Source organism: Narcine bancroftii, chromosome 4, assembly GCF_036971445.1.
Source record: "Narcine bancroftii isolate sNarBan1 chromosome 4, sNarBan1.hap1, whole genome shotgun sequence".
Taxonomy (NCBI): domain Eukaryota; kingdom Metazoa; phylum Chordata; class Chondrichthyes; order Torpediniformes; family Narcinidae; genus Narcine; species Narcine bancroftii.
This window is the reverse complement of record NC_091472.1, coordinates 80413294-80440430: the sequence shown is the minus strand read 5'-3', so window position 1 is coordinate 80440430 and position 27137 is coordinate 80413294. Positions and strand designations below refer to the sequence as shown.

At 39.4% G+C, this 27137-nt stretch overlaps 1 protein-coding gene across 3 annotated transcripts in view; it reads right to left on the bottom strand.

Moving 5' to 3' along the window:
* Window positions 1-27137, bottom strand: part of LOC138760735 (homeobox protein Meis1) — a 234900-nt gene that overhangs the window by 137101 nt on the left and 70662 nt on the right. For all 3 annotated transcript variants that reach the window (XM_069931757.1, XM_069931758.1, XM_069931756.1), the window contains exon 8: window positions 17530-17675. In XM_069931757.1, the coding sequence (XP_069787858.1) occupies window positions 17530-17675 (146 nt within the window). The remainder of the gene's footprint in view (window positions 1-17529; window positions 17676-27137) is intronic.

The window sequence follows — 27137 nt, the reverse complement described above, 5'->3', positions numbered from 1 at the left end:
CTGAACACACTTTATGGTTCTTAATTAAATTGGTTTTGGGTGGTTAATTGCAGAAACCAAATCAATTCTCTTTAGACAAATAAAAGGGATACAAATTGCTTTGTTGAGAGAGAGGACAGCTCAGAACTACAAAGATTGGACCATGAATATTTATGATTTTGCCGAGTTCCAACATTATTATATGTTGATAGGGCATCATAAGGAATGAAGAAGGTTCATGTGTAGGATGAACACTAACGTGGCCCTATTGAGCTGATGGCATGATTCTGAGCTGCAAAATCCCATGGTAAAATTCTGTTGCTGTTACTTTACAGGTGACTTATCAGGGAACTCTCAACTCATTGCTTGGTTGTAGCTGAAAGGGCAAATGAGGGGGTGAGTTAAACAAACAGAAAGTTCAACCACAAAATAAATGATACAGTTGCTATTTAAGTCTTTAGCCAGAACATGTGCAGTTGTAAAAGGAAGATGCTTTTTGATTAGAATTAAAGGTGAAATTGTAGATTTGCCCAGGAGGAAATCTTTCTCTGTTCACTTTAGTGTGAGCAAATTTAGAAGTTAAGATTAGACATTTCTGAATTATAAATTTAAATTTAAGTTATAAGGAATGGTAAAGATTTTCTTAAGCAATGTAAAAGTTTTCAGCCTTAAAGAAGGCGTGACCATTATTTGGAGAATTGTGAGCAGTTTTCGACACCATATTTAAGGAAGGATGTGCGGACATTGGAGAGGGTCTAGAGGAGGTTTACAAGAATGATCCTGTGGAGAGAGAGTTAATGTATGAGGAGCCCCTTGCTGGAGTTTAGAAAGATGAGGGGGGGGGGGGTGGTGGTGTATCATTGAAACCTACTGAATTTTGAAAGCTGTGGATAGAGTGGACATAATCCTCTTGTAGTTATTTTCTATAATTGTTGTGTCCATAATGAGGTTTGTAAAGTAGATATTGTCACCCATTCTTTTTCTAGTAGTGGGTGAGTCTAGAATCAGAGGGCATACCTCCAGAATAAAAAGGCATCCCTTTAGATCAGAGATGAGGAGAAATTTCTTCAGCCAGAGGGTTGTGAATCTCTGAAATTTGTTGCCATAAATGGCTGTGGAGGCCAAGTCATTGGGTTTATTTAAAGCAGCGGTTGATAGGTTCTTGGGTGTTAAAAGCTATGGAGGAAAAATACATCAACTACGATTTGAATGACAGAGCTGACTCAATGGGCCAAATGGCCTCTTTTTACTTTTATGTCTTTCAGGTACAGGTGCGTCAAGTTCTGTACAGTTACAGGAGCATTAAAATCAGGACTGCCAGGCTGGGAAATAGCTTCTTCATGCAGGCTTTGAGATTGATGGAAAGTATCCTGTAGCCAAGTAAATATCCCAAATTATTCATATATTTATTTTAAATTCTATCTTTATGTATATATGTGATTACTATGTAACTGTGTATTGTTTGTGTACGGATGTGCACTGTGGTCTGGAGAAGTGCTGTTTCGTCAGGTTGTATTTGTAGAGTCAGATGATAATAAACGAATTTGGTCTTATGGACTGGTACCATTCAAACAGTGGTTCACAGTGGTGAAAAACTAAGAGATGAGAACACTCAAAAGTTAAAGACATTTCATAATTCAGCTAATCAAAATATTATCAGGAAGAAACACTGCAGCAGATGGAATCTATTTAAGGAGGAAGTATAAATAGCCCATATTGGCAATTATGTTAATTTATCAAGTGCAAAGGAATTAGGAACTTGTGAGAGGGTGGCGAGGTGGGGTTAGGATCTATCACAAAAGAATGATTCAGTTGAGCTTAAGGACCTTTTCCTGCTCTATAAAGTTCTTCTCCTCTGATGAGTCACATGCTATATACTACAAGTCACAGTAAGAACAGGAGCTGAACAGGAATTATTTTAGGAATGAGCTAAAATATGCACTTGGCAGTTTAAAAATATGCCTAAACTGAGAACTGTTAACGATAGCTAAAGCCTCTTGGAAAGGAAACTCCAAATATAAAGTTGCGCTTCCTGAATTTCCAAAAATATCTAAGAATAGTTAAAGATTCAGAATTTCTATCAAATATATTCAAACAGACCCTGTCTGTTATCTAAAATACAAAGTTCTTATTTTTTTTGTACCTTAATTGATGATGTAAGATTAAGAAAGTAATAAGTTTTCCAACAGCCTGTTAAATTTTTCAAAAGGTTTGCTTCCTGAAAACAAAATTGGGGATTGTGATAAACAACTTCAACCTGAACACAAAGATAACTTCAGATTTTCTGAATCATGTACGGAATTGGAGAAACATTAAATTAACTTTTATTGATTAGCATGTTTAATCAAAGAATGATACTGACACATTGTGTTAGTTCAACTGATCTAAGAATGTTTTGCCACTGATTTTCATTTGCACTCAGCATCTGATGCCTCTCACGTCAGTGTCCAACAATAGTTGGCCAGCATTGATGGATTCCAGTTGCCCTGATTCCGCTTTTCCACGATCGTAATGTCCTGGTGAAACCTTTTACCCTGTTCATCACTGACTGCACCAAGAACAGCAGGGAAGACGTCCAATTGTGAACCACAGAAAATGAATTTTCAATGACATGTTGTACTTCATGGTTTTGTATGCTTTGTGGACAATATACTAGTAGACGTAAAATACGACAGGAACTCACAAAAATAGGTTATATCTAAAAAGGAGTATGTGATCACAACATTTTAAGGTGATTTTCATGATCAGCACTCAAAATCTAAAAAATACACCCAAAAGTGATCAGGAAGCAAACTTTTCATTGTCCAGTGTTATTAATGACCATCTAGGAATTCTCTGTCTATTTATGTTGTACCAGTCTACCACGCAAAATGAGAATTTGGAAAGAAACTTTCATTATTTGCTTCAGAGCTTGATTCATAAAGCAAATCAACATGACAGTTGTTTACAAATTTAAGTTTAAGACTGCCACAAAACAGTGCTGGAGAATATGCATTGTAACTCCAATAGCTTTCCTCTCATGGAGTCACCAATGTTAAACCAGAGCCAAAAAAAAACCAAACAGATGGAGCAACTCAGCAAGTCAAGCAGCACCTGTGGAGGCAAAGGGATAGTTGTCATTCCTAAGCAATGTCTTGACCATCTTGACCATCCCTTTTTCCTCTAAAGGTGTTCCTCAACCATCTGAATTCCTCCAGCAGATTGGTTTTTCCAGCTTAAATGCCATCGGCAGTCTCTTCTGTCTTAATGTTAAACCGGATGTTTGACAGGAGAATGCCAGACTCCGAAGTTGTTCGAATCCCAATCACATCTGATGTGTATAGTTGGCTTTCCCCAGTCCAAAATAAAAGGCCACCGGAAAAGGAAGAGCATGTCACGCCTGCTTCACTGTGATAAGAATATGACTGAGCAACAGCATAGTTGTATATTAAGTTATTAGATAATCCAAGGCATTCTGTGTGATTATGATAGAGCAGTTCCCCAACCAGACTTTCTATTCCTATTCACTGAATGGCACTCTACTATGGAGCATGGCTTCTCCAGTCCATTTTGATGAGACTCAACTACTTTGGGTTTAGAACAGGTCAGATGCATTTAGAGTAAAAACATAATGCTGGAGAAACTCAGCAGGTCAAACAGTGTACTTTACATATAGAGATGCAGTACAGTAAGAGGTTCTTCCCACCCTCGAGTCCATGCTGCCCAAATACACCCATGTGATTAATTAACCTCCTAACCCCATACATCTTTGGAACGTGGGAGGCAACTGGAGCACCCGGTGGAAACCACGCAGACGAACATACTCCTTAAAGAGAGCGCTGGATTTGAACCCAGGTTGCTGGTGCAAAATTAGTGTTGTGCTAACCGCAACACTAACCTTACCGCTTGTTCTATATTTGGGTTGATCAGCCAGCTCAATATTTTACCTAGGAATGGATAATTTGCTTAGTAATGCAGATGTGTCCTCTCTTCTTCATCAATAGCAATGTGTGTGCATCACAGTCAGATTACCTTTCCAATTTTCCCAATACGCCCCGATACAGCTTGAGTCAGGTCAGTTTCTCAGGGTTGGGTTGCATTGGGATTGGCTGTGGTTGGCTTAGATTGTAGCTTTAAGCCTAAGCAGACCTTTACTGAATTCCATTACTAAGAGTATCATTATTTCCAGTTCTGTAATATCACACAACCCCCGTTACCCCCTCATCTCCTTGGGGCTGAGAGGCTCATTCACACAACCCCCGTTACCCCCTCATTTCCTTGGGGCTGAGAGGCTCATTCACACTTTGCCTCATAATTTCAATGTTCTCCTTGTTGGCTTCCCTCATTCAATCCAACAGATGCTCGAATGTATTCAAAATCCTGCTGGCTTCTCCCCAGGTCACCCATTCACTCCTGCATCACTAAATTTTAAAGTTATTTCTTGTTTTCAGTTGAGTGCTGCAATTAACCTCTCCCTATTCCCACGGTCATCCAGGCTGAACATCCACAGATGTCAGCTTCAGACAGCAACTATACTCAAAATACTTCGAATTTGAGACCCTTTGTCCTGTGGACAGATTGTTCAGCAGCTCTGGCGAGGGGTCTCAAATCTGAACCATTAACTGCCTGCCTTTGCACAGGTACTGCCTGACCTGCTGAGTGCTTCCAGCATTCTCACATTTTCAGTCTTAGTAGGTTGTCAACCCTGAAAATTCTTCACACTCCTCCGTTGCTGTTCAATGTATAATTTCTGAATTCTGTTACTCAGCCACTGACAGGTATTTCTTCAAATGCCTGGTCCCCAGAGCTCTCGTTTTCTCCCTCAACTTCTCTGTCCATTTGTCTCCTCCAATTCGACCTCCTTGAGGATCCTCTTTAAATCCACCCGTCCACGCTCAGTGTCAACTTTTATTTGGCAGTACCTCTGCAAAGAACCCCTCATCATTTTGTTCCATTAAAATTGCTACATGAATGCAAGATGTGGTTGTTTTACTGTACTGCATCTCTATATGTACTGGTAAGTTGTGTAGATCATTCTTTAGTTTTCAATATGGATAGAACACAGAAATAGTAAACTAGTCACAAAAACAAATCACCAAACTGATGCAATGCAAGAGTATCTGTTTTAACCTGAAATGCATAAGCAAGCAATCAGAATTCAGGGCTTCAAGAAAGGTCTTTTGATAATTATAATGGGTTAGCGGTGTTCAAGGGGAAAGAAAATCTGCAAAGGAAAAAGCCGAATACAACAAGCCTTAATTCTCAGCTGGGTCACATGCAGAACATCTGTCATTCTGTCCGTACTCTCAGACTCAACCAGGCCTCTGCATGGCTATTGATTTTTCTTACATTTGCTTTAATTTACTTAACCATCACAAAATCCATCAGTCGGTAAAGGGCATCTGTCCATTAACATGTAATTTACTGGCATTCACATTTTTTTTTGTGCAGTGTCTTTTTGGTAAATATTTATTTTAAACTGCTCTGTGTTTACAGTGAAGAAATGAATTAGTGATGTCTCCACACCTGTTTCTGTTCAATAACTGTTTCACAGAGGTACATGTAATGTGCTTAAGGAGAAAATAAATATCTAGACGTTATTACATGTGTGCAAAAGGGTGGTAAATTAGGCCCTAATTATATTATAAGAGGCATGCGGCTTTCTCAGTTCAGACTTTACATGTGCATTTTACAGATCTCAAAGGCTTTACTGTGACTAATTCATGAGGTAGACCTCTGAATGTTTTCATCTATGGTTATCTTGTAGTCTTATTTACAAATCAACCAGGACACTCTCAGCAGCCTGTTCATGCACTGCTACAGCAGTTAAGATGCCTACAATGTGCACGCATGGCACCAATCAAAAAGCCCTGGCTTTGTCTAATTACTCCATCACATCATTTCACAAATTGCCTTTCCATTGGGGAACTGTGCTAAAACATGCTCAGACTGGAAATTTGGCCAGCTCTATTTTTCCTCAATAAATCCAATGTGAAAGCAGCAAACAATTCCAGGGAAAGGAAAGAGGGAGGATCAGGCTCAGAAAACAACGTCTGATCAAAGTATACCTCATGGCAATCCCACTGTTGCAAACGCCAGCAACACCAAGGAGGGTGACTCACATCTCGAACATTTACTTTCAGGTTACCCAATAAATATGAGTGCAATGGGTTTCACACATTAGGAGTTGTTATAAAGACAAAGAGGTGGTTACTGTCACAAATTTACACCTGCAAGAGGCAAACAGGTCTCTAGTTGCTGCAGAATACCTCAAAGGAGAAGACCGACAGCCAGAACTTGTGGCAGGTTATAACTTCCAGCTTATTTACTTTCATTGGCTTTCAGTTCATGAAAGGGAGAATGTGGAACACGTAGGGTGCAAACTGAAACAACAGCATTAAAAAAAACCTGAAGGTTTAATTTTCCCTCCAGAAAGCTTGACCAAAATACTTCACCAAAAAAAATTGTCTTTATTTAATTTCAACGATCGGACTAATCACTGGCCTGAGTGCTTAATTCGCAATCTACCAGAAGTCAATTTTGCCAGTGTTGAATTACAGAGCTTTTCCCATTTTTAACACATCTGCTAAATAGGATGAAGTTGTCACATGTTATTTCACACTTGCCAAACAGCCGAACATAATGCGAAAGACTTGGATGCTTATTGTCCTTTTCATAATCTTAAAGCATCTTCCAGTCAAAGCAGTATTTCACTGCAGTGATGTCAGAAACAAGGCGGACAATCTGCGCACATCAAACTTCCATAGTTAGATGTGATCATCATGTACCATTCTCTGTATGTGATCCTCATTAAGAAATAATTTTGCCCAAGGCATTGAGAATAACTTCCCCACTTCTTCATATTTCATAATTAAATCCAAACAAAACTGCAGGATCTTCAACTAATTTCAGCTAAATTGCGATGAGACAGGTTAAAAAAAGAAACAGAAAGTAACATTTACATTTTACAGGTTGCAGTCAGTTCAGAGGGAGATCAAAGACCCTGGAGTTGGCAAGAAGTAGGCGAGAAACACCAGGACTGGGTGAGACAGAGGCCACTGACCCCAGGACTGGGTGAGACAGAGGCCCGAGATCCCAAGGTGAGACAGAGATCCCAGGCACAATCCTCTGAATCACAAGTGGGTCAGAAAAGTCAGCCTGATATTGTTGGATCCTCAGTCTCCCACAATGTTATAATTTACATAGGGCACTACTATATCTTTTATTTCCACCTGAGAGTGCAGCCAGAAGGTAGTTTAATATTTCAGGAGTTAAACAAGGAAGTCTGCCGATGCTGGGGTGAGTGCAATATATAAACGTGATGCAGAAACTTTAGCAGATAACACAGCATCTAATAGGGAGCAAAGGGTAACTAATATTTCAAATCTAGGCCCTTCATCATGACCTGACATATCTTATGAAGGGCCCAGGCCTGAAATGTTGGTTACCCGTTGCTTCCTAATGGATGTTGTGTGACCTCAGTTTCTTCAGCCCGTTGGCGTCTAACATTTTATCCAAGCTTTGATACTGAAATTGTTCCTTCACAAGACAGAAGAAGGCAATCTGGGCCTTTGAAACTGGTTTATCATTTATGAACACAGTGTCTGATCTACTACCTGAGCAGCATTTTTCCTTCAAACTATTGATCTATGTTTTGAATGAACACAATAACTGATCCTCAACTGCCCTACAAAGTAGAGTGTTCCAAATGTTCACCATTGGGCGCTGTAGGTTTCTGTGAGGGGCACTGGACAAAGTGACGACTCTCTGTCTGCCTTATGGTAGACAAAAGTCAAAGAATTTCATGTATGTTACATTCTAAATGTAGTGATGGCAATGACAATAATGGAACCTTTACCTTTACCCATCTTGAATATCTTGATAAGATACCCTATCATTCCTGTAAATTCCAGAAAAGTCAGTCCTCCGGATTCCCTCTGATACAAGTCCATCCCTTTGCAGGTAAGAAAGCCAAACCTGTGCAAAATATTTCAGATGCAGTCTCACCAAGACATTATATTGGTGCAGGGTGCCTTTATTTCTGTGTTCAAATCAGTACCAACATGGACGTGATCTATCCCATTCAGGCAACTCCAACCTCATCAATTTAAAAAAATACATTAAAATTGAAATAATTTTTAAAATGTTCATAAATTTGTCTAATGAGGCAACAACGGTGAATTGAACTTGTTCCTTAAAATACTGTAGCAAACCAAACACTTTTTTTTGGCATCAGTCTCCTTCCTGTAAGTCATTACAAGGTAACAGACCTTGCTACTTTAAATGCCCTGTCCTCTAGATGGGTAATCACTGCAGGCATATACAGCTCTCCTTTTCCTTTGATTTAATATATTAAAATTTGGAATGGACCAGATCTCAAACCTCTGGATTTTTTTGTAATTACGTTGCTATTAAACAAGAGTGACACACTTGCCATAATTTCATTGAGCTGTAGATCTGAATGAGAAACTCTGGACTGCACTTTGGTGGTGTGTCAACTGCAGATTGCTGAGGGAAGCTTTATGAAGGGAAATGTTGGGGCAGAGTGGTTGGGGGCTAAGGCTGAAAGCTCTGAGCAGTGCAGTTATTGGGTGAAAGTGGGGGGGGCAGTGGTCTGGCAAAAGTGTGTGGCTGGCCTTGATTAGAGCAAGTGGCAGCAAAGTGTGCAACTGGGAAATGGGAGGAACCTGGGACAGGAAACAGCAGGGGAAATGAAAGAAAAAAGAAGACAGAAGGGCCTGAGGGAATGACCAGGAGGGGAGGGGTGTGAACAACGGACAATACTTGAGGAGATAGTTGGGGGAGGGGATACAGAGAGAGGGAGACTGAGGGAAGGGGAGAATTAAAGCACAGACAGGATCACGGTCAGGAGGGGCCAAGGCAGAATATCTAAGCTGCAGACCCTGACCTCTTTGCCAGTGGACCAAGACCTCGCTCTGGCAGAGTGAAACATGAAAGTCTGCAGACAAAGATATATTGCCGACGTTTCTTGTAAAACCACCAATTGGTTGACGTGCATTGGCCATCCAACACTGCCACACAGCATCTTCCACTCTACGGAGCTGAAGTGAAAGCAGGTCGCCCTTGGGTCTGAGAGACTATGGAAGATGGGTGTTGACAGTGGTGGCAGTAAATATCCAAGCCTGTATTCATTAATACTCAAAGCCTCATTCACATCAATAGCTGGAAGCATTTCAAAAGTTAACGCAGAAACATTACTCTGGGAGTTACAACAGCTTTTAGTTTCTTAGCCTTAAAGATAACGTACAAAAATAATAATGTCCAAAACGGTGACATCATGAATCACACATTGGTGTACTCCTTTTTGATCAAGTAATTTTTCTTTTCTGATGCCGAAGTAATCTTATCACTCTCTCAGTCAAGCATGGAAATTCAACAAGCTTGAATACAGGGTGCTTTAAAGTTGTACTTTCCTTAGCCGTTTTCTGATAGTACACCACTGGAACAATCATGTCAGCTCAACTTGTTTCGATTTTCTGCCCTCTATACATTTCAACCACACCCAAAAGATTACTTTGTTGCAAGGTTTGGGTCAAAACTCACATCCCATTTGGCAAATACAATCATGTAATGCAATGCCAGAATCCTGGCAGCAAACTGCTATTTGGCCTTCTGGTTACTACAATCAACCTTAACAGCTCCAACCTAGAGATCCCTGCCCTGGTCACCATGGTCACTAATGAGTTTTATTGAGAGTGTGGAAAACAAATTGATTTCAGAATAAGGCACCATGCTCTTAAGGAATGGTCTCAAGGGAGAAGTATACCCCAGCAGTTGTTGTTACAATATCTATATCCTTTAACTTGGAATGTCCACGGCTGACGATACCACAATAGTGGGCTGCATAAAAGGGGCAATGAGTCAGCGTACAGGAGGGAGACTGAAAACCAGGCTGAATGGTGTACTAACAGCAACCTCACACTCAATGTCACTAAAACCAAGGTGCTGATTGTGGACTTTTGGAAGGGGAAACCAAAGGTGTGGGGTCCATTGATCATTGGAGGATCAGAGGATGAACAAACTTAAATTTCTGGGAGTCACCATATTGGAGGACCTTTCCTGGACCCAACATACTAATGTCATCATGAAGAAAGCACGTCAATGCCTCTACTTCCTTGAGAGTGTGTAGAGGTTCATTATGACATTGGAAATCTTGGTTTTGGGAAAGAGAACTCAACCTTCATATTTCTAATGAAAATTGGAATAAAATTCTGCGACTGGTAAACTCTTCTTCTCTATGTGCAAAACATTCACTAATACAGTTTAAAGTTGTTCATAGAGCTCATATGTCTAAAGATAAACTCCATCGCTTTTATTCTCATATCGATCCTAAATGTGATAAATGTCAATTGGAAATAGCTTCCCTTACACATATGTTTTGGTCCTGTCCCTCTTTACAGAATTATTGGAAGGAAATTTTTTCCATTATATCTACTGTTTTGAATATTGATTTACAACCACATCCCATTACTGCAATTTTTGGATTACCTATGATAGATTTGACTTATTTATCTCTTCCTGCGGATCGTATGATTGCTTTTCTTACACTAATGGCTAGAAGATCTATACTATTAAATTGGAAAGAGGTAAATCCTCCCACTGTGTTCCAATGGTTTACCCAAACTATACTATGTTTAAATTTAGAGAAAATTAGAAACTCTGTCTATGAATCCCCTTCTAAGTTTGAGTTAACCTGGCGACCATTTATTCAATATTTTCATTTGTGGTGAGTTGATCTGGCTCTGTTTTCTTTCTATGATTATGTATGATAATTGGGCTGTAAGATGAGATCGGAGTGATCGGCGTGGTTTAGCTATATCTGTAGGTTTTTTTTTAAAGTTTTTTTTAAGTTTTTTTTAATTCAGATTTGTTTTTTCTTCTTTTTTGGGTTTTTTTTTCTCTTTTTTCATATATTGTTATTAATTATATCATTTTTTTTAGAGATAGTTCAGACCCTAAACTGATCAAAAATTTTTTTATGATATATTTTTATTCTGTAATATTATTGTTTAATATCTCTGTATTAATTCATTACTTACTATGTATTTTTTATATCTCTTTGAACTGTATGTGTTTATAAATTATAATAATAATAAAAAGATTGAAAAAGAAAGAAAGAAAAGAAAGGAAATCTTGGCAAACTTCTACAGATGTGTACTGTGGATAATGTACTGACCGGCTGCGTCATAGTCTGATATGAGGGCACCAAAACTTCTGAGCAGAAAGCCCCGCAAAAGCCCAGTACATCACAGGCAAAACTCTCCCCACCATAGAGAAAATCTACATCAGTGGTTCTCAACTTTTTTCTTTCTACTCTCATACCACTTTAAGTATTCTCTATGCCATCGGTGCTCTGTGATTAGTAAGGGATTGCTTAAGGTGGTATGTGAATGGGAAGGGAAGGTTGAGAATCACAGCTCTCGACCCAATTGTTACTGAAATATTTTGCTTGAAAAAAATTGTCATTGGCCCATTTCCTTTGGAGTTATGAAACCGTGCACATAACGAGACAATTAGGGAGGATTAAAAAAGTGGTTTTCAAACTTTTTCTTCCCACCCGCATGCCATCTTAAGCAATCCCTTACTAATCACAGAGCACCAATGGCATAGGGAATACTTAAATTGGTATGTGAGTAGAAAGGAAAAGGTCACGAACCACTGATCTACATGGAACGCTGGCATCAGAGAGCAGCAGCAATCATCAAGGATCCACACCCAGGTCATGCTCTGTTCTCACTGCTGCCACATTTAAAGAGGTATAGTGCCAGAAGACTCGTACCATCAGGTTCAGGAACAGTTGCTACCCTTCCAACATCAGACTTCTAAACAACACTCATTTAAAGACTCTTTGCATATTATCAATTACTGAATGCTTTTTTTTGTATTTCATAGTTTGTTTACATTTGTTTCTTTCTTTACATTTCTCTCTTTTGTATGCACATCTTTCTTCTTGTGTAAAATTTACAGTTAGCAATAAGTAGAAATTCTGCCTAGCCCACAGGAAAAGAATCTCAGGGTTGTATGTAATTGTATGTGATGTCATGTGTGAACTCGGACAATAAATTTTGAAAAATAATCCATGATCCTTCACGGAAGAGTTATCAAAGCCACGGAAAGAAATATTAGAATATATGAGAACAAAATCTGATCAAAGGGGCACCTTAAAGAAGCAGGGAAAGGTAGAACAGGAGGGGTGAAAAGCTGAACTGGTTGCCAACAGCACAGATGCTAAGCTATCCCTTCCCAATCAAGATGATTCATTTTTCTACCTCCCTTAACACTATTTTAGACAGAATCAGATTTCTTTTGATGTCAAATTAACAGGACTTTATTTTCTTTTGTGACCTTTTGCACAGGTTTGTCACTCAAAACATTCTATAGTCAATGGCTAAATGGCAAAGATACTGTAGAATTGGCCATCTTTCCATTCACATGATGCAAACAATGGGAGCATTCCTTTTTTTGCTGTACAATCAGTTAAATTGGGGCATTATTGCTTCAAAACTTACCACTGCCTTTTAAGAATATAACTTCGTTGAGAAGAGTTACAAACATGAACCTCCAGGCTGACACTACAGTTCACATCTTATTACCTTTGAACTTTTTTTTCACAGACAGGTTGAGACACGATCACTTTGACAGATGGAATATTTCCTCTTTTCGCACGCCCAGTCCCAGAATCCAGCATTCAGATGAGAGATCATGTGCACAAGTTGACCTACATTCCTCCAAAACCAAGATTCAGCATGAGCCTCAAACACCACTTCCAATAGCACCAGTTAGGTGGCGATAATTTCTGTCAACCGTCAAGTTACGCTACACACTACGTTATATGACCGTTATAGGGGCGTTAGAACAAATATTACATGTTATGATTAATTGGTATTTTACAGATGTTAACCCTTCTGTGTTAGATTAATAAAGAATATTTTAGAAAATTAATTTGGGCTTCATTACTGATTTATTCAAGAAACACATCACAGATAAATGCCTAACTTAGCCTCCAAGTGACTATATTTTATTGGAACGAAGTCGCTTCAGGTGAAATCAGAGTTATATAGGACAGGTAGTGAATCACCTACTTGTTCTCCATCACACCCAAGCTTTTATTTTCCTTGGATTTGACATGTCAAAGCATGGAAGTTTCCCCGCTCTAAAAGCAGGCTAAGACAGCAGTGTCAGGTATCTCTGCATTGTGGATATGCTGGGGTACAGATCTGACTCTAGAGCAGGGTTTCCCACACTTTTTCTTTCCACTCACATACCATCTTAAGTAATCTGTATGCCATAGGTGCTCTCGGATTGGTAAGGGATACCGTAAGATGGTATGTGAGTGAGAAAAAAAGGTTGAAAACCACTCAATTGTTACTGACATTGAGAAAAAATGATCATTGTCCATTTCCTTCAGAGTTCTGAAACTGTGCACATAACAGGTGTGATTACAACAGTGGTTTTCAATCTTTTTCTTCCCACTCACATACCACTTTAAGTAATCCCTTACTAATCACAGAGCACCTATGCCATAGGGAATTCGAAAAGTGGTTTGTGAGTGGAAAGAAAAAGAGAAACCCTGCTCTAGAATAAATCAGAATTAAGAGTTTCTGGAGGAAGGAGAAACGGAGTCTACTGTTGGAAACTGAAAACTATATTGGACCACCAGTGAGGTCACTTCATACAAATATGCCAGAAATGCACAAAGTTAATGTGAAAGACCACCAACGAATAACCTTAAATGTCTTGGCACAGTGACAGTGGGAAAGGTGTTTTTCTTTCAATGTGATAGAAAACAGAAATTACCACCACTCTCAGCTGAATTATCTTGCTTGGACTATTGCATCTTCCAGAGAGGCATCAACATGATCAATAATGAGAAAATCACCCCTGCAGAGTGCAGGATTTTTCCACTAATGGATACCTGCTGTAATAGGTGAGGACCCCTGTATCAACAGGGTGGAGAACCCCATGCTATAAAAATATTCCTTTCTAGTCAATTACAACTAATATAATGCAACAAGGTTAAAAAAAAATCTTCTTTGGGTGCTGATGCTAAGTGATGCCCCCCACCTCCTCCTGTTATTCCATTCCACGAAGGTAACAAGTGACTACAATGAGCAGTCAATGCAATAATCTGCATTTATCACTGATGACAATTTTCCCAACATCTTTTGATTCTTCGATTTTGCTGATTTTAATTTATAACTAATTACGTTATCTGATTACATTTTGATTTTACAGTGTCATAACTAAGTAGTTTCATTTGCCAGATATTTAATCCTAGATGAATGGGAGCAATCTGCTCTCCAAGCAGCCCACCCGAGAACCAAGCCAGCTGAATGACCTGTTTGTATGCTGGACATCCTGTTTTTGACAGTTCCATTCGGGATTCTTGTTATCTTCTACCCGGTTGTAAATCAAAATACTTTTCAGATTGGCCTTGTCTTTTATCGACTCTTTATACTTTCGGGGGTGCCGTGCTGTCAGAGCTCAGCAGAGCACCGCTCCAGCACCTCAAGGGGCAGTTCTGGCACCTCATGGGACCGCCCCAGACACCTCATGAGGTGGCTCTGGCACCTCCTTGTCGCTGCTTTTGGTGAGCTCCAGCGCCTAAACAATTAGCCCTGCACCCCGGTAGATGTAGCTTGGTCACTAAACTATTTGTGGGAGTGCTCAGTGTTCTTTGAGGCTTTACTGCCAGCAGTAATAAGGCTGTGACAGGGTGGTGAGCTGATAGTGTCCAAGAGCCAGCCTGCCAAGATGTGGGTTTAAGCACATCCAAAATCAATGACAGAGCCAATTCTCTGAATAGGATGACCTACCACCTCCTTCCAAGGAGCCAGTGAGTCACCCGATACATAGAAGTACACAAACATGAAACTTCAGCACCGACAAGTCTCATGAGAAATCCAGCAGCTCAATTTCAACATGATGAAGCCCAGCAACACCACCATCAATGATATTGAGACCTATGCCACATGCTTACAAAATACAAAAAAAAGATATCAATGTGAGGTAAAACGATACAACATTTTATTAATTAGAATAATATATTTCATTTTGCTTTATTATATATTTCACACATTTTGAAAAAATTTTAAACTACAAGAGTTCGAAGCCATTCTTTACTGTATCCAAACTTATGAGGAAAGTCTGAATGTTGTTTTCCTCTATACTTATAAAAGAAAGCTGTGACAAGCCAGAAAGTCACAGTGAGTTTAAATGGTCGTCAGAGGCTGGCAAGGCATCCAATGAAAATATTCTGCAGGGGAATTTGTTTTTCAAAGTGCAGTTATTCTGGTCTTCTTAATAATTTAACTCAAAATATTTTTCTAACTTTGTTTTTAACCAAGCAATCAGTTACCTTCAAAATAATTGTTTGATTATTTTTTCTGCGGATTTTAGAACGTATTTTCATCATGTACAGGAGGTAAGTGGTGTGGCAATGTGATGCTGATCCAAAAGCAAGTGGAAAGAGCAAATTCTTTGGGAAGAAGACAATTGTCAGCAAGACCGAAAAGATAAAGTAGCCTTGACGATTATTTTTCTTCAAAAGATTCTGAACTAGTATGTTAATCATAAAGTTTTGTTCAGTGGTGATTGAAGGCATGTAGTTAATTTCCTTCTCTACAGTTCTATTTATTAACAAGGTGCCATAGAAACTATTTACCATAGGTTCAGCCTGATTTTTTTTTTGTTATGCATCAGAGTGTTGTTTAACAAGAGGGCATAGTAAAAAGCGATTTTGTTGGGAAAAATTCATGATGTCAGGCAGCATCTGTGGGGGCAAAGGTTTAGTTGGTATTTTGGATCTACACTGCATCAAGAAGTTACATTGGAGCTGCCATAGTGACTGACTAGGTCATGTGGATTACAGATATGTATTGTCAAAGTGGTCATGGAGGTGTTGCTGACCTGAGATTGGAAAGTTTAGAATCAGCCTGATCACTATCATATGGTCAGTTCAAATAGCGAAAGACATTCATTCACGCAAATGCAATTGTTCCAATGTTGCAGTATCCAGTTAGGCCCTAGGTTACTACTACCATTTGTACCACTAATGTCAGGAACTACAGTTGCGATGGTTGGTCATGAGAAGAGGAAGAAGCGTTCAATTGACTCTTATGTGTTTCTGATATTTTCAGTCATTTCAACACTCTCTCCACATGGCGATCACAGTTTGTGTGCCCAGCATTCTGGCTCACATTTACTTTCCATTGATTTAATCTTACCTCTATTTATCCTTTTCCCTCTATCTATTTCAAAATAATATGCTTGAATAATCTCTCCATGCCACTCATGAGCTTGTGATCCATGTCAGCTATTCCTGATATCCAAGACCTCTAAGTGTGCTATCAATTCACTAATTCACCCATCTTTGTTCTCCATCAGTCATTCCTTAATGATAGACATTCCACTGATTGTGGTATTCTGAGAGCTTTGAATTTCATTTCTCCACATATGTTGTATATCAATACTACCAAGTCATCCAAGCCTAATCCGTTCTCAGCTAAGTCAACACTGTTCAAGTCCAAATATCCACTTATCCTTTCCATGGCTTGTAACTTACATGTATTAATATTAATTCTGTCTGTCTTTTTCTGTCCAGTTGCAAAATTTGTCCAGCTTTGGAGTTTCAATACCTCCTTCCAATGCACTGCCAAGATTTATTCGCATCATTTCAGTGGGTCGACTGGCCTCTTTTTTACGTACCAATGATTTGTAATTTCAGCAAATATGATCAGTTTGATCAATTTGTATTAGCTTCCTGAGTTCAGTTCCCCTCTATGAATTAGGAACAAAGATGGCCCAAAATCCATATTTCTTTTCACCCACACAATATCCTCCACTGAACTATAAGTGCAACAGATGTAATAGCTACCGACTATTTTGTTGACCAGTTAAATGTGGGCACTGAACAAGAAGATGCCTGGCTTCCTCATTCAAAAGATCACCAACCAAAAAGACTAACCCTGTTCCTCTTTCCTTGGACCTGATTTCAAAATTCCTGTCAAATTAGGATTGTTTATCCTTAATGCAAGATTTTAGCTCACCACATTCTTCAATGTTATTCAGCTGCTTGCAGTGATAGGATCAGGAGACATTCTTACTTTGGACAGAGCTCCTTCCCATTGATATTTGCTTAACTATACACATCTCACAATGATGAATTTTAAAACAACCTGGAGCCCAAACTGTAGAAGGCCAATGTACAATTTAAGTGCTTGCTTTTCATGAACCATCTTTCTTGAAAAAAGATCTCCCGTGACCTTGCAAAACCATATAGTTCTCCCTTCATTAATGGAATGAATCACCACAGAAAGAAACCAATTAAACTAATGGAGGCAATTGGACAGGTGGGGAGCAACTGGGGGTTGGGATTTGTATGGTATGCAATCCCCGCACACTGTTTGGTACCTATATGGACCAACTAGGTGGCCTTTACACAAAAGTACAAGAAATACCTACCCCATGGAAATACCACTCCAGAAACCCCCTCCCCCCAAACTCCGCGCCCTTGTCACTCAAGGTGTACCAATTTCATGTTTCACTTACTGTGAGGTGTTGGAACAACCATGCTCGCATGATGTTTGTGGCTACTTTTGGGAAGATGCCTCGTTTTTTCTGTCGTTTTTTATCCTTGTCTGGGTCATCATCATCTCCTGTGCTTGGTGAAGCTACACTGTTGTCCAAGCCATCACCTGTCAGTACATCAAAGATGCAGTTTTAAGGCAATCTTTTTGGTCATTGAGGTTTTTGTATTGCTTCTATGTTGCACAACATGAGGGAACTTTTTTTAAAAATGGGTCAATGTTTGCCAGGTGCATCAGGCATGGATAATTTAAACCTTGGATCACAAAGGCAAGATACCTGAAAATGAATTGTTTGTCTTTTTTCATCAGTCATAACCTTGATCACAAGGTCATGTAGGGCAACAGTTGACTCATACCAGTGCTTCAACAATCAAACTGCTCAGAGAGTGCTCCGAATACAATTGTTATCAATCACCTTGTATCTTTCTCTGGTGAGTTGTGGCAGATTGACAGGAGGAATATTACACAGGCTACTTCCATATCTGCTTCCCACCTTAGAGAAACAGGCCCTTTATTTTTCCTTGTTGTTTTAATAGAAATGAGGCAACATGGCAGTGAGCCCAACAAATGCCATCTGTGTCCTGACCTTAAAGGATTTATGTCTGCAACATAAAACTGAGTGGGCAACCAGCTGGATGGGGGAACAATGGGATCGCCATTCAACCCATCTTGTACTTGTACTGCCTCTCCTAATGACTAGATACTGGCTTCCTGGCTTTCCAAATAAAAAGAAACATTACTGTTAAAGACACAAGCCATCTGTCTGTCCTTACACTGGACGAATAGTAGTTTACAAATGGCTTCGCTGTTTGTGCCAAATTGGTAGAAATGGGACCATTACTATTCTCCCCTGGAATTTTAGTAGCAGCTTGTCTTAAAGCTGCTTACCATGTACATTCAAGTACAACCAAAGAGAGAATATTTATTACTCCATAGTGGTCCAGTGGTAAAAGAGCACCATAATTAGTGCAGCGGTTAGTGCAATAATATTACAAAGCCAGTGGCCCCAATTTGAATCTGACACTGTCTCCCCAAGACCTGCATGGGTTTTACCCAGGTGTTCCAGTTTCTTCCCACCCTCCAAAATGTATGGAATTGGCAAGTTAATTGGGTTTATTTGGACGGCATGGGTTTCATGGGCCGTAATCGGCTTCTAAATTAAAATTTTTAAGGTATAACCTGAAGGTTGAGAAGCAATTGCAATTTCAAAAACTTACTCAGCAATGGCCTTTTAACTTCACAGAGAAAGTGAGATCAAGGGTTGAGTTTTAGGCACCCACAAATGTATTTACCTGAGTATGAGGTTTAATGGAAGACAAATCAAAAAATTTAACACATTATTTAATGCTAATGAACTGGATGAATCTGCAGGACTAAGTTTTCAATTCTGGGTCAGATAGAATGAGAGGTAACTGTGCTCCTGAGTCTGTTAAGAGCAGTATTCAAATTCAGTTTGGCCGGTCCCAGGCTTACAGTCTGTGGATATGAGTTCACAGCATGAGATTGGCCATCATTGCACTATGAACTGACAATAAGTTGTCAAATCTGGGATCAGGCCAGATGGCAGGGGAAGTGAAAATTCTGTTGTGGTGCAGTAGGGGGTGCCGTTCTGAGGCAAAGGTTAAGTTCCTCTGTATTGCAGTGGAAGCTACAATGAATGTGACCTACTTTGTTCCTGACCTGAAATTAGTTGAGGCCAACACAGGGTGCAACGTGAACCATGTTTCATTTCTCTAGCAGTGCTCTTTCCCTTTTCCCGACAGCCATTCAATATGTGGGAAAAACAACATGCAAATGAATTGCAAATTAAGTATCCAAAGTCCTGAAATATTATAGCTGGGGCTATATTTTTTTTAGAAGGAAATGTCAAAATTAAATGCATTCACAGCTTCATTAATAAGATATAGTGTGCGCAGTATTTTCTGTCGTACCATTTTTCGCTTGAAGTGGATGATTTTTTTTTGCAAGGCACATCAATTTATTCTATTGTATTATTATTTATTAAAAAAACACGAGTACATCAACAGCTGCTTAAATTTAAGTCTAAATACTATAAGCACAGGATTATTATCCACACTTAGAAATAACTCATGGATATATACTGTATATAGTATTGATTAAAATTCTGGAACAGCATTGAACCTAATGACAAACCCTCCCCCATCTTGATGTTTCTGCATCAACCCTCCTCTTTACATATAACTTTCCATTTATGCCAAAAAAAACCTTCAGATTCATTTACCAGTAATGCCCCACTGCCTCACTAGAGAAGAATTCATTGATAATTTATGGAAATATCTAATATAATCCAGCTATGACTTTTTCCAGCTTTGTGCATCAATAGAATAATCAAGGCTTTAAAACAGCCTTTGCTTCCCATTACCCCAGGCAAAAGAATTCCTGAAAGCATGCCTTCAGGGCACCTGAATTATACACGCCATTAGGGGAAGTAAAGGCTTTCTGCATTCCATATAAAACACTCACCAGTACCTTTCCTGTTTTTCTCATGTAGCTAAAGCACCAACAGTAGAAACAGAAATTTTAAGTAAAGACTTATGTAGATACAATGGAGAAAGCTTTTAAGTGAGGACTGTTCCCCTCAATCAATCTTCAGAGAGCAGCTTACCCCAAATAACTGGTTTCTGTTACATCATTAGCACGAGTCCAAAAAAACAGCCTCAATTTTATTCAGTGTGTTCTTCCTACTGTATTTTAGTCAAATAGAGATGCTTGGCTTTCATCTGAAAGGGGAAATTATACTGCTGGCTTGCAATCTAAGTCAAGATTTCTCATTAGAAGCAAATGTCTTCAATCCACTGCAAAATTGGGTGCATGTTCCAAGATGCCTAAAAACCCCTCTAATGTTGTTGAAGATGACAGAAATTGGATGCCCTTAAAGGATACCAATGGAAATTGCTGTATATTACAACCATTTTCTTTTCCTTACACCTTTCCTTTCTAAGCGCTTTTTTAACCTAGTCTTTGTTAACTTTTCCTGCACACTGACCTCTGTGCATTGAAACCTTGGAGAAAATTCAAAAGCATCAGTTTTATTGGCATTTCCATTTTCCCTGTAATTTGATACCATCAATCACCTCTGTGAGGTCTGCGGCTAATTTCTCTCTCTCTTTCTAAGCTCCAATGAGCTTATCTGAAGAGAGCCATATGGTAGCAGCTATGGGCCACAATTGCAAAAAATGTCTGCAATAACTTCATTTCTAGATTTGACTTCTGGCTTCAAATGAAGGGCAAGTTATGAAGGGAAAACTGAAAAGGTGGAAATAATCATAAAAATGATGCGAGTCCATAAACAAGCTTACAGCCTCATTAGTACAGCAGCAGGCTCCGCTGGGTGATTTATGCTCATTTTTGCTGATGCCATGAGGAAATGCCATAGGGCAACTTTTGCCAACTGCTAACACTTTCTGACAGCTTCTCCGCAACTAGTGTGAGCTGTGTTGTGGCTTTCGCGAGTGACAGGAACTGAAAATGTCATATCATCTGCCCGTGTGTCATGGTCTCCGTGTGGCAATTAACCAGCAGGCCAGTGAGTTAGGGGGCCAGAGGCACTTTGAGATTGCCTCTGGCTATTTTGGAGGGAGGGGGAATGAGGAGAGATGGAGTGGGGAGAGAGAAAGGGGGAAGGTACGGTCTGTACACCGTTTATACAGTTGCTCCACACACATGCACTGACTCACCCATCATGTGAGCATTTCCACTGTTTTAGTTCTGATTAGTTTGATCCATGAAATGGTCTGCAACTTCCCATACAATCTCTCTAGGCATTGCATGACATTATCAGAGGAATTTAGGGTAATCTCTTTTGATATGAATGTTTGAAATGCCACTTTAATTGCTAATACCTGATTCCATATGTACAGCACATTGCAATTGAAGGTGCAAAGTGTCTTTGCGCTTATTACAATTTAGTCAAAATACAATTTAAAATCAGTGAAGCCAATGTATTACAGTTTTACAGCTGCAAGCAATGAAAAAAAAAGGCACAACAAACAGGCTTCATTTCTGAACGGCATAAGATCTGTAGCAAACATTGCAGAGCCACAGCCCTGCTATTCAATTCTCTAGTAACAAAGAGCATGAACTGTAAGTCAAAACTGTCAAACCTTTCATCACAGCCGCTTGCCCTTTGAATTTTTTTTTTAGAATTGTTTTTACAGAATTTTATAGGCCATGGTCTGGTGAAAGAGGCCAGCCAGTAGAGAAAGGAATTTGTACGACAATTCGTCCATGGGCAATTTCTTGTAAGGTCTAGGCCTATCCCTATGGAGGGCAGCAGGTGACCTGTGGCAGCTCTTAGCCTGTTGCAGTGCTCAGATTTCAAACACCCTCTCAGCGCAAACGCTGAACAGTTGTTCATTTAAGCATGCCCAGGCATTTAGGCCGCACTCTCCAGTTCCTTTCAAGAAAAGATAAAGCAGCATTTATCGTATTCAGACCATTCAATGGGTCAGAATGGTTATGTCTGCAGGGGTTACCGTTCACACAGGTCAAGGCACCAGTCCCTCCTCTCAAAAATCTAGCCACACTATAAAAATACTTTAGTTGCATGTTATTTCGTGGCTGCAAGTGGGTAGTATTACTGTATTTTTAAGTGTGTGTGTATATATGTGCACGCATTTTGTCTCTTTACAGTTTAGCCTCTCTTAATTTTTTTAATTGGTGGAGCTTATTAATAGGAAAACTGCCCATTCAAAATACAGAAGTGCAATTTATTTTTTTAATTCCCTTTAGGATTTTTTGGTCACTCTTACCAAATCTGGTAACAAAAAATATTGTAATAGTAGTTATCTTTTTAATGTATGCTTCACTATTTACCCAATAAACAAAATAATGGTCAGCCAATCATTCTCTAACAGTAACTTATATGAACACAGCTAAAACTATCTTACTTCTTCAGTTCTGAACTTTTCCCACTTGTCATCTTTGACAACTTAAAATAGCTATTAATTAACGAATAAGACTTGTTAATAAATTGCAGCAAACAATAACAGAAAAATAAAATTGTTTGCTGGATAAATCCTGTTGGAAAAAAAAAACTATATAACCATCTGCTTTATTATTAGGAATAAGTCGAATCTCAATCCAAAAGAGGCTTTTAGTTACACCACTTGGAATGGAAGGCAGTGATCCTGTAAAGCTCCTGTCATGTGCTTTAGGAGAAAGAACAGCCAAATGATGACCACACAACAAGGAACATGTACGATGGTTTCCCCTCTCTACCTCATGGCTCATTTTGGCCAACAGTACTTTTAAATGTCTGTCTTTTACTGTTATGTTCCAGCATAAGCAAAATCCTGCGCTGTCTGTAAGGAGTTTGTACGCTCTTCCCGTGTCTGCGTGGGTTTTCTCCCACTGTTTGAAACATACTTGGGATGTGGATTAATTGGATGTAAATTGGATGGCACAGACTTGAGGGCCAAAATGGTCTGTTACATTGCTGCATGCCTACATTTTCTTTTAAATTAAAAATGTTTAAAAAACATTCATAGTTTGATTGAGATAATTGCCCAAATTTCCTTAGGATGTACCGTTATATTCAATTTATTTCCTGATAAATTACAAAGAATTTTTTTTTGGTGTGTGGATTTTTACACAAGCAAATGGTTAATTGTATCACTCTGGGCAAGGAAGATAAACTTCCATTCTGCCAGGAGAATGTCCAAAAATCTGTCAATACAATCTACTGGTAACACCTGCTCCTTCTCATTGTTTGAGTAATTTATCAATGTAACAGCAAATTGATATTTGCAATAATTTTACTGTTTTTTTTAAATATATTTAGGGTGCAGTGAGTGCTCTGGTTGTGTATATAGGTTCAATAAAAACTCAAAAAAAATCTCAGATATATACACAAATGTCTAAATATATAGCATGCCAACTGCAACCACTAATCAGCCAATGTATCAAAGGCCAGAAACGGCTTTTGGCAGGGTTCATAGTAAACAGTCTGCTTTACAACAAGCCAGGTCTATTTGCTCACCAAATAGAATATTTGAACAGAACACCACAGCAAGCAGTCTACAGAGTCCATTTTCAAACTATTCCAGCTCGCGAAGTTCAACTACCTGACCCAAGCTTGAAGGAAGTCCATGTTTTGTGCCAGTTTGGCTCAATGTTGTGATTAAAGATTTGATTTCTCATCAGGGTAGGCCATGCTGCTCCAACTCAGTATTTTATTGTGGTCAGTAAGTGACTCCACATGTGCCTTCTATTCTTAATTAAACACCAATATGTGTACAGCACTGAAAGCCCTCACTTCCATATTCCTTTCATTGCCTCTGACTCAGGTTGATCATGGTCAGGTTGGGTCAGCCTTTAATTATATCCCTAAGCAGACCTCTATTACAACAGGCAACACCATCAAATGTAAGAGTATACCTTGTCAAACATCCACACATACTGTTTACAGGTCCAAAATAAAAGGAACACAGAAAATATAAGTCCTGACCAAAAGTGCAGCAAAGTCTCCTGTTAAAGCAGGGTGGCTTCTGCAGCAAAGTTTAATGTGTGGAAAAGAGTTACACACCAACTCCACTCACTTACTGTATATCACCCCCATTCAATTTGGCTGGGAATGGGTGCACTCTAATGTAAAAAATAGTTCAGAGGAAACAGCAGGGAATTGTATTGTCTACCTCAGGAAGCTTGCAGGATTATAGGTCAAGAGCAGGGGGACTGGTCCTAACGTGATTCAAAGGAACTGGCCTGGGTACAAGGATCCCAATTGTCTCATTCGATTCGATGGCTTCCTGAACCTCTGAATCTACTCCTAACTCTCAAAGGTAGGGACTGCTGGAGAGCTCAATCCATTCTCATTAGACAATGATGCAAAATTTGGACAGGGGCAAAGCTGGACAGGAAGTGTAACTAATCCCACCTTCATGGTGAATCTGGGTATGGGGAAGATAACAGGCCATATCCATCATTGCCTAATGTCCATATTTTTAAAAAATTTAGACGTACAGCACGGTAATAGGCCTTTTTGGCCCACGAGCCCATGTCCCCCAATTAACCTACAACCCCTGGCAGGTTTTGAATGGTGGGAAGAAACTGGGGAGAATGTGCAAACTCCTTACAGACAGCGCAGGATTCGAACCCCGGTCTCAATCTCTGGAGCAGTAACAGCATTGCACTAGCCATGTCAGTTAGTAAAGATTGCAGAATCATTTTTTTTTGTTGCCATTCCCAACCTTCAAGCTCATACTGTTCATTTATAATAAGCCACTTTTGCAGACAGATGATCTTAAATAAACAATCCCGTGTCTTGAACTATGTGTAAGATTCCAGTTTCACACACGCTTGGCAATGGACAGAACGCACATACGAGAGAGTAGGGTTTAAACTGCTACAAATTTTACTAGCAGTGTACTGCTCAAGTGGTTCAATGTGTCCCACATGTATTCAACCTAACCTGCTATGATTTATTGGCGGACAAAAAGTAACATTAACACAAAGTTCATGCCTCAGCCTGCCAAACAACCCCACTAAAAAACAATCCTTATTTTTAAATTACTGGACCTTTTGCACTATTGCTGTCCCATGTGAGAGCTGAATGTGGCTTTTTTCCCCAATGTTAAAATTTTAAAACTTACATCTCCTGGAAAATCTGGAGAAGTGATATAAACCTTTACCGATTGCACTGACCTTTTAGAAATACGTTGTTTTACCCAGATTTAAAATTGCTCTGCTATTGGCAGCCACCATTTCAGCTCTAAAATCTTTCCCTAACCCTCTCCACCAAGCTCCCTCGCTCTCTTCCTTTATGATGCATCTGAAAACAAACACCCAACCAAGATGTTGGTCGTCTCCTCTCCAAATGTGACTCTGCAATAAACTTTCTTTGGTAGCACTCCTTGGGACATTTTTGCTCCATTAAAAATACTAAATAAAGACAAGTTGCTCTTGCTATCACTCCATGAGATTTTATGCAACTTTCAGACTGGGCCTTGCTGGAAAAAAAAACCTTTGTTAAAATCAATCCTTGCAACAAATTTTGGGTTCTCTCATATCACCAAGTATTTCTTTGTTTAATCTGCTCATGATGTGCTTTTAGTTTGCATTTCCTAGCTGCTAGCATCAACAAGGTGGTCATGGCCTCAAAATTTACATCGAAGGGTCTACTATCGATCACTAAATTCACACACCTATTACAGGTGGTAGACTGCTATTAATTTTCAAATTGGAGCTCCATGATCACAATTGCTACTTTAATTCACAAAAGGTTGGAAGGGTCACTCTGCTCACCGTCGACATTTCTGCTGTAATGCAGTCCTCCAAGCCTACAGTGGACTAAAATCTTTATGAGACTAGGAGCAGCAGGGTAGATTTTCTTTTATGTTAGCAAATCTGATGGATATGACAAGGGAAGAAATGTAATGGTGCATATTAAAGCATGTCCTCATTGTTAAAATTCCTACTTTGTTTTATACATCATTTATAATAATTTCAGACAAAGGTTTAATATATCTGGTACACGTTGAGACAGTTAAAAGTGCATTGGTGGTAAAGCTAGATGGAGTTTAAACACTGTTCTCTAGATATGTACCTTTAGCATAGCAACTTGGGAACCTTGTGTGCAATATAAAGTGAGGCAATTTCCTTTTAGTAGTTATATCCATAAGCAATAAATTCTTAGAAATTCATCCCCAGTCCATAGTGCCAAGCATGTTAAACAGTTGCATCAGTGCTTTCTTACTTTCAAACTCCATTCCAAGACAGCCAATGGAATTAATTTTAGAGATATCATGCAATGCGCTCATTTTTTTCAGTTCTATACTGTTTGAGTACATTACAGCTAAGGTGAATTTCAAGGCAATCATCTTCGAGGTAGGAATTGCCAGGTGGCTTTGATCCTCTGTTCTCTTGCTCCAATTTAGGGTCTGAAACTTCTGGATTGAAGACTACAGACTGGAATTTCCTCTAACAAGTTGGCATAATCGGTTGGGGTGAATGGCTGGAAATTAAGGGGCACTGCTCGCACTGAGTTGCATTGGTTGGATTTCACTCTCTTTCTGTTCAAAGGACCCAAATGTCAGGAAATGACGACAACAATATTGTCTCACCGGCATATTTCTTCCAGCCAAAGGCAAATTAATCAACTTCATTGATGGGTGGAAAATAATTGGAGGGGGGGAGGGGTGTGGGGATAGAGTAGAAGAAGAAGCTATATCCTACCTCAATTCCTTTCTCAGCCCATTGGAATTTTGACATGCAGCCCAGTAATAGGACCTTCTGGTCCATGAGCTCATGCCTCCAAAAACACCCATTAACCGACAATCCCCTTATGTTTTTGAAGGGTAAGAGGAAACCAGAGCACCCACAGGAAACCCAGCAGACACATGGAGAATGTACAAATTCTTTACAGACAGCGTCAGTTTCGGACCGGGATGCGAATATTATAATAGCATTGCGCTAACCGCTACACTAACTGTACCATCCTGTGCCACCTAGAATGTGGACAATATTTGGTCTCTGACTGTAAAGCAAAGTGAAACATGGAAGTCTGCAGATGCTGTGATTGTATTAAAGAATTAGAAATGCTGGATGAAC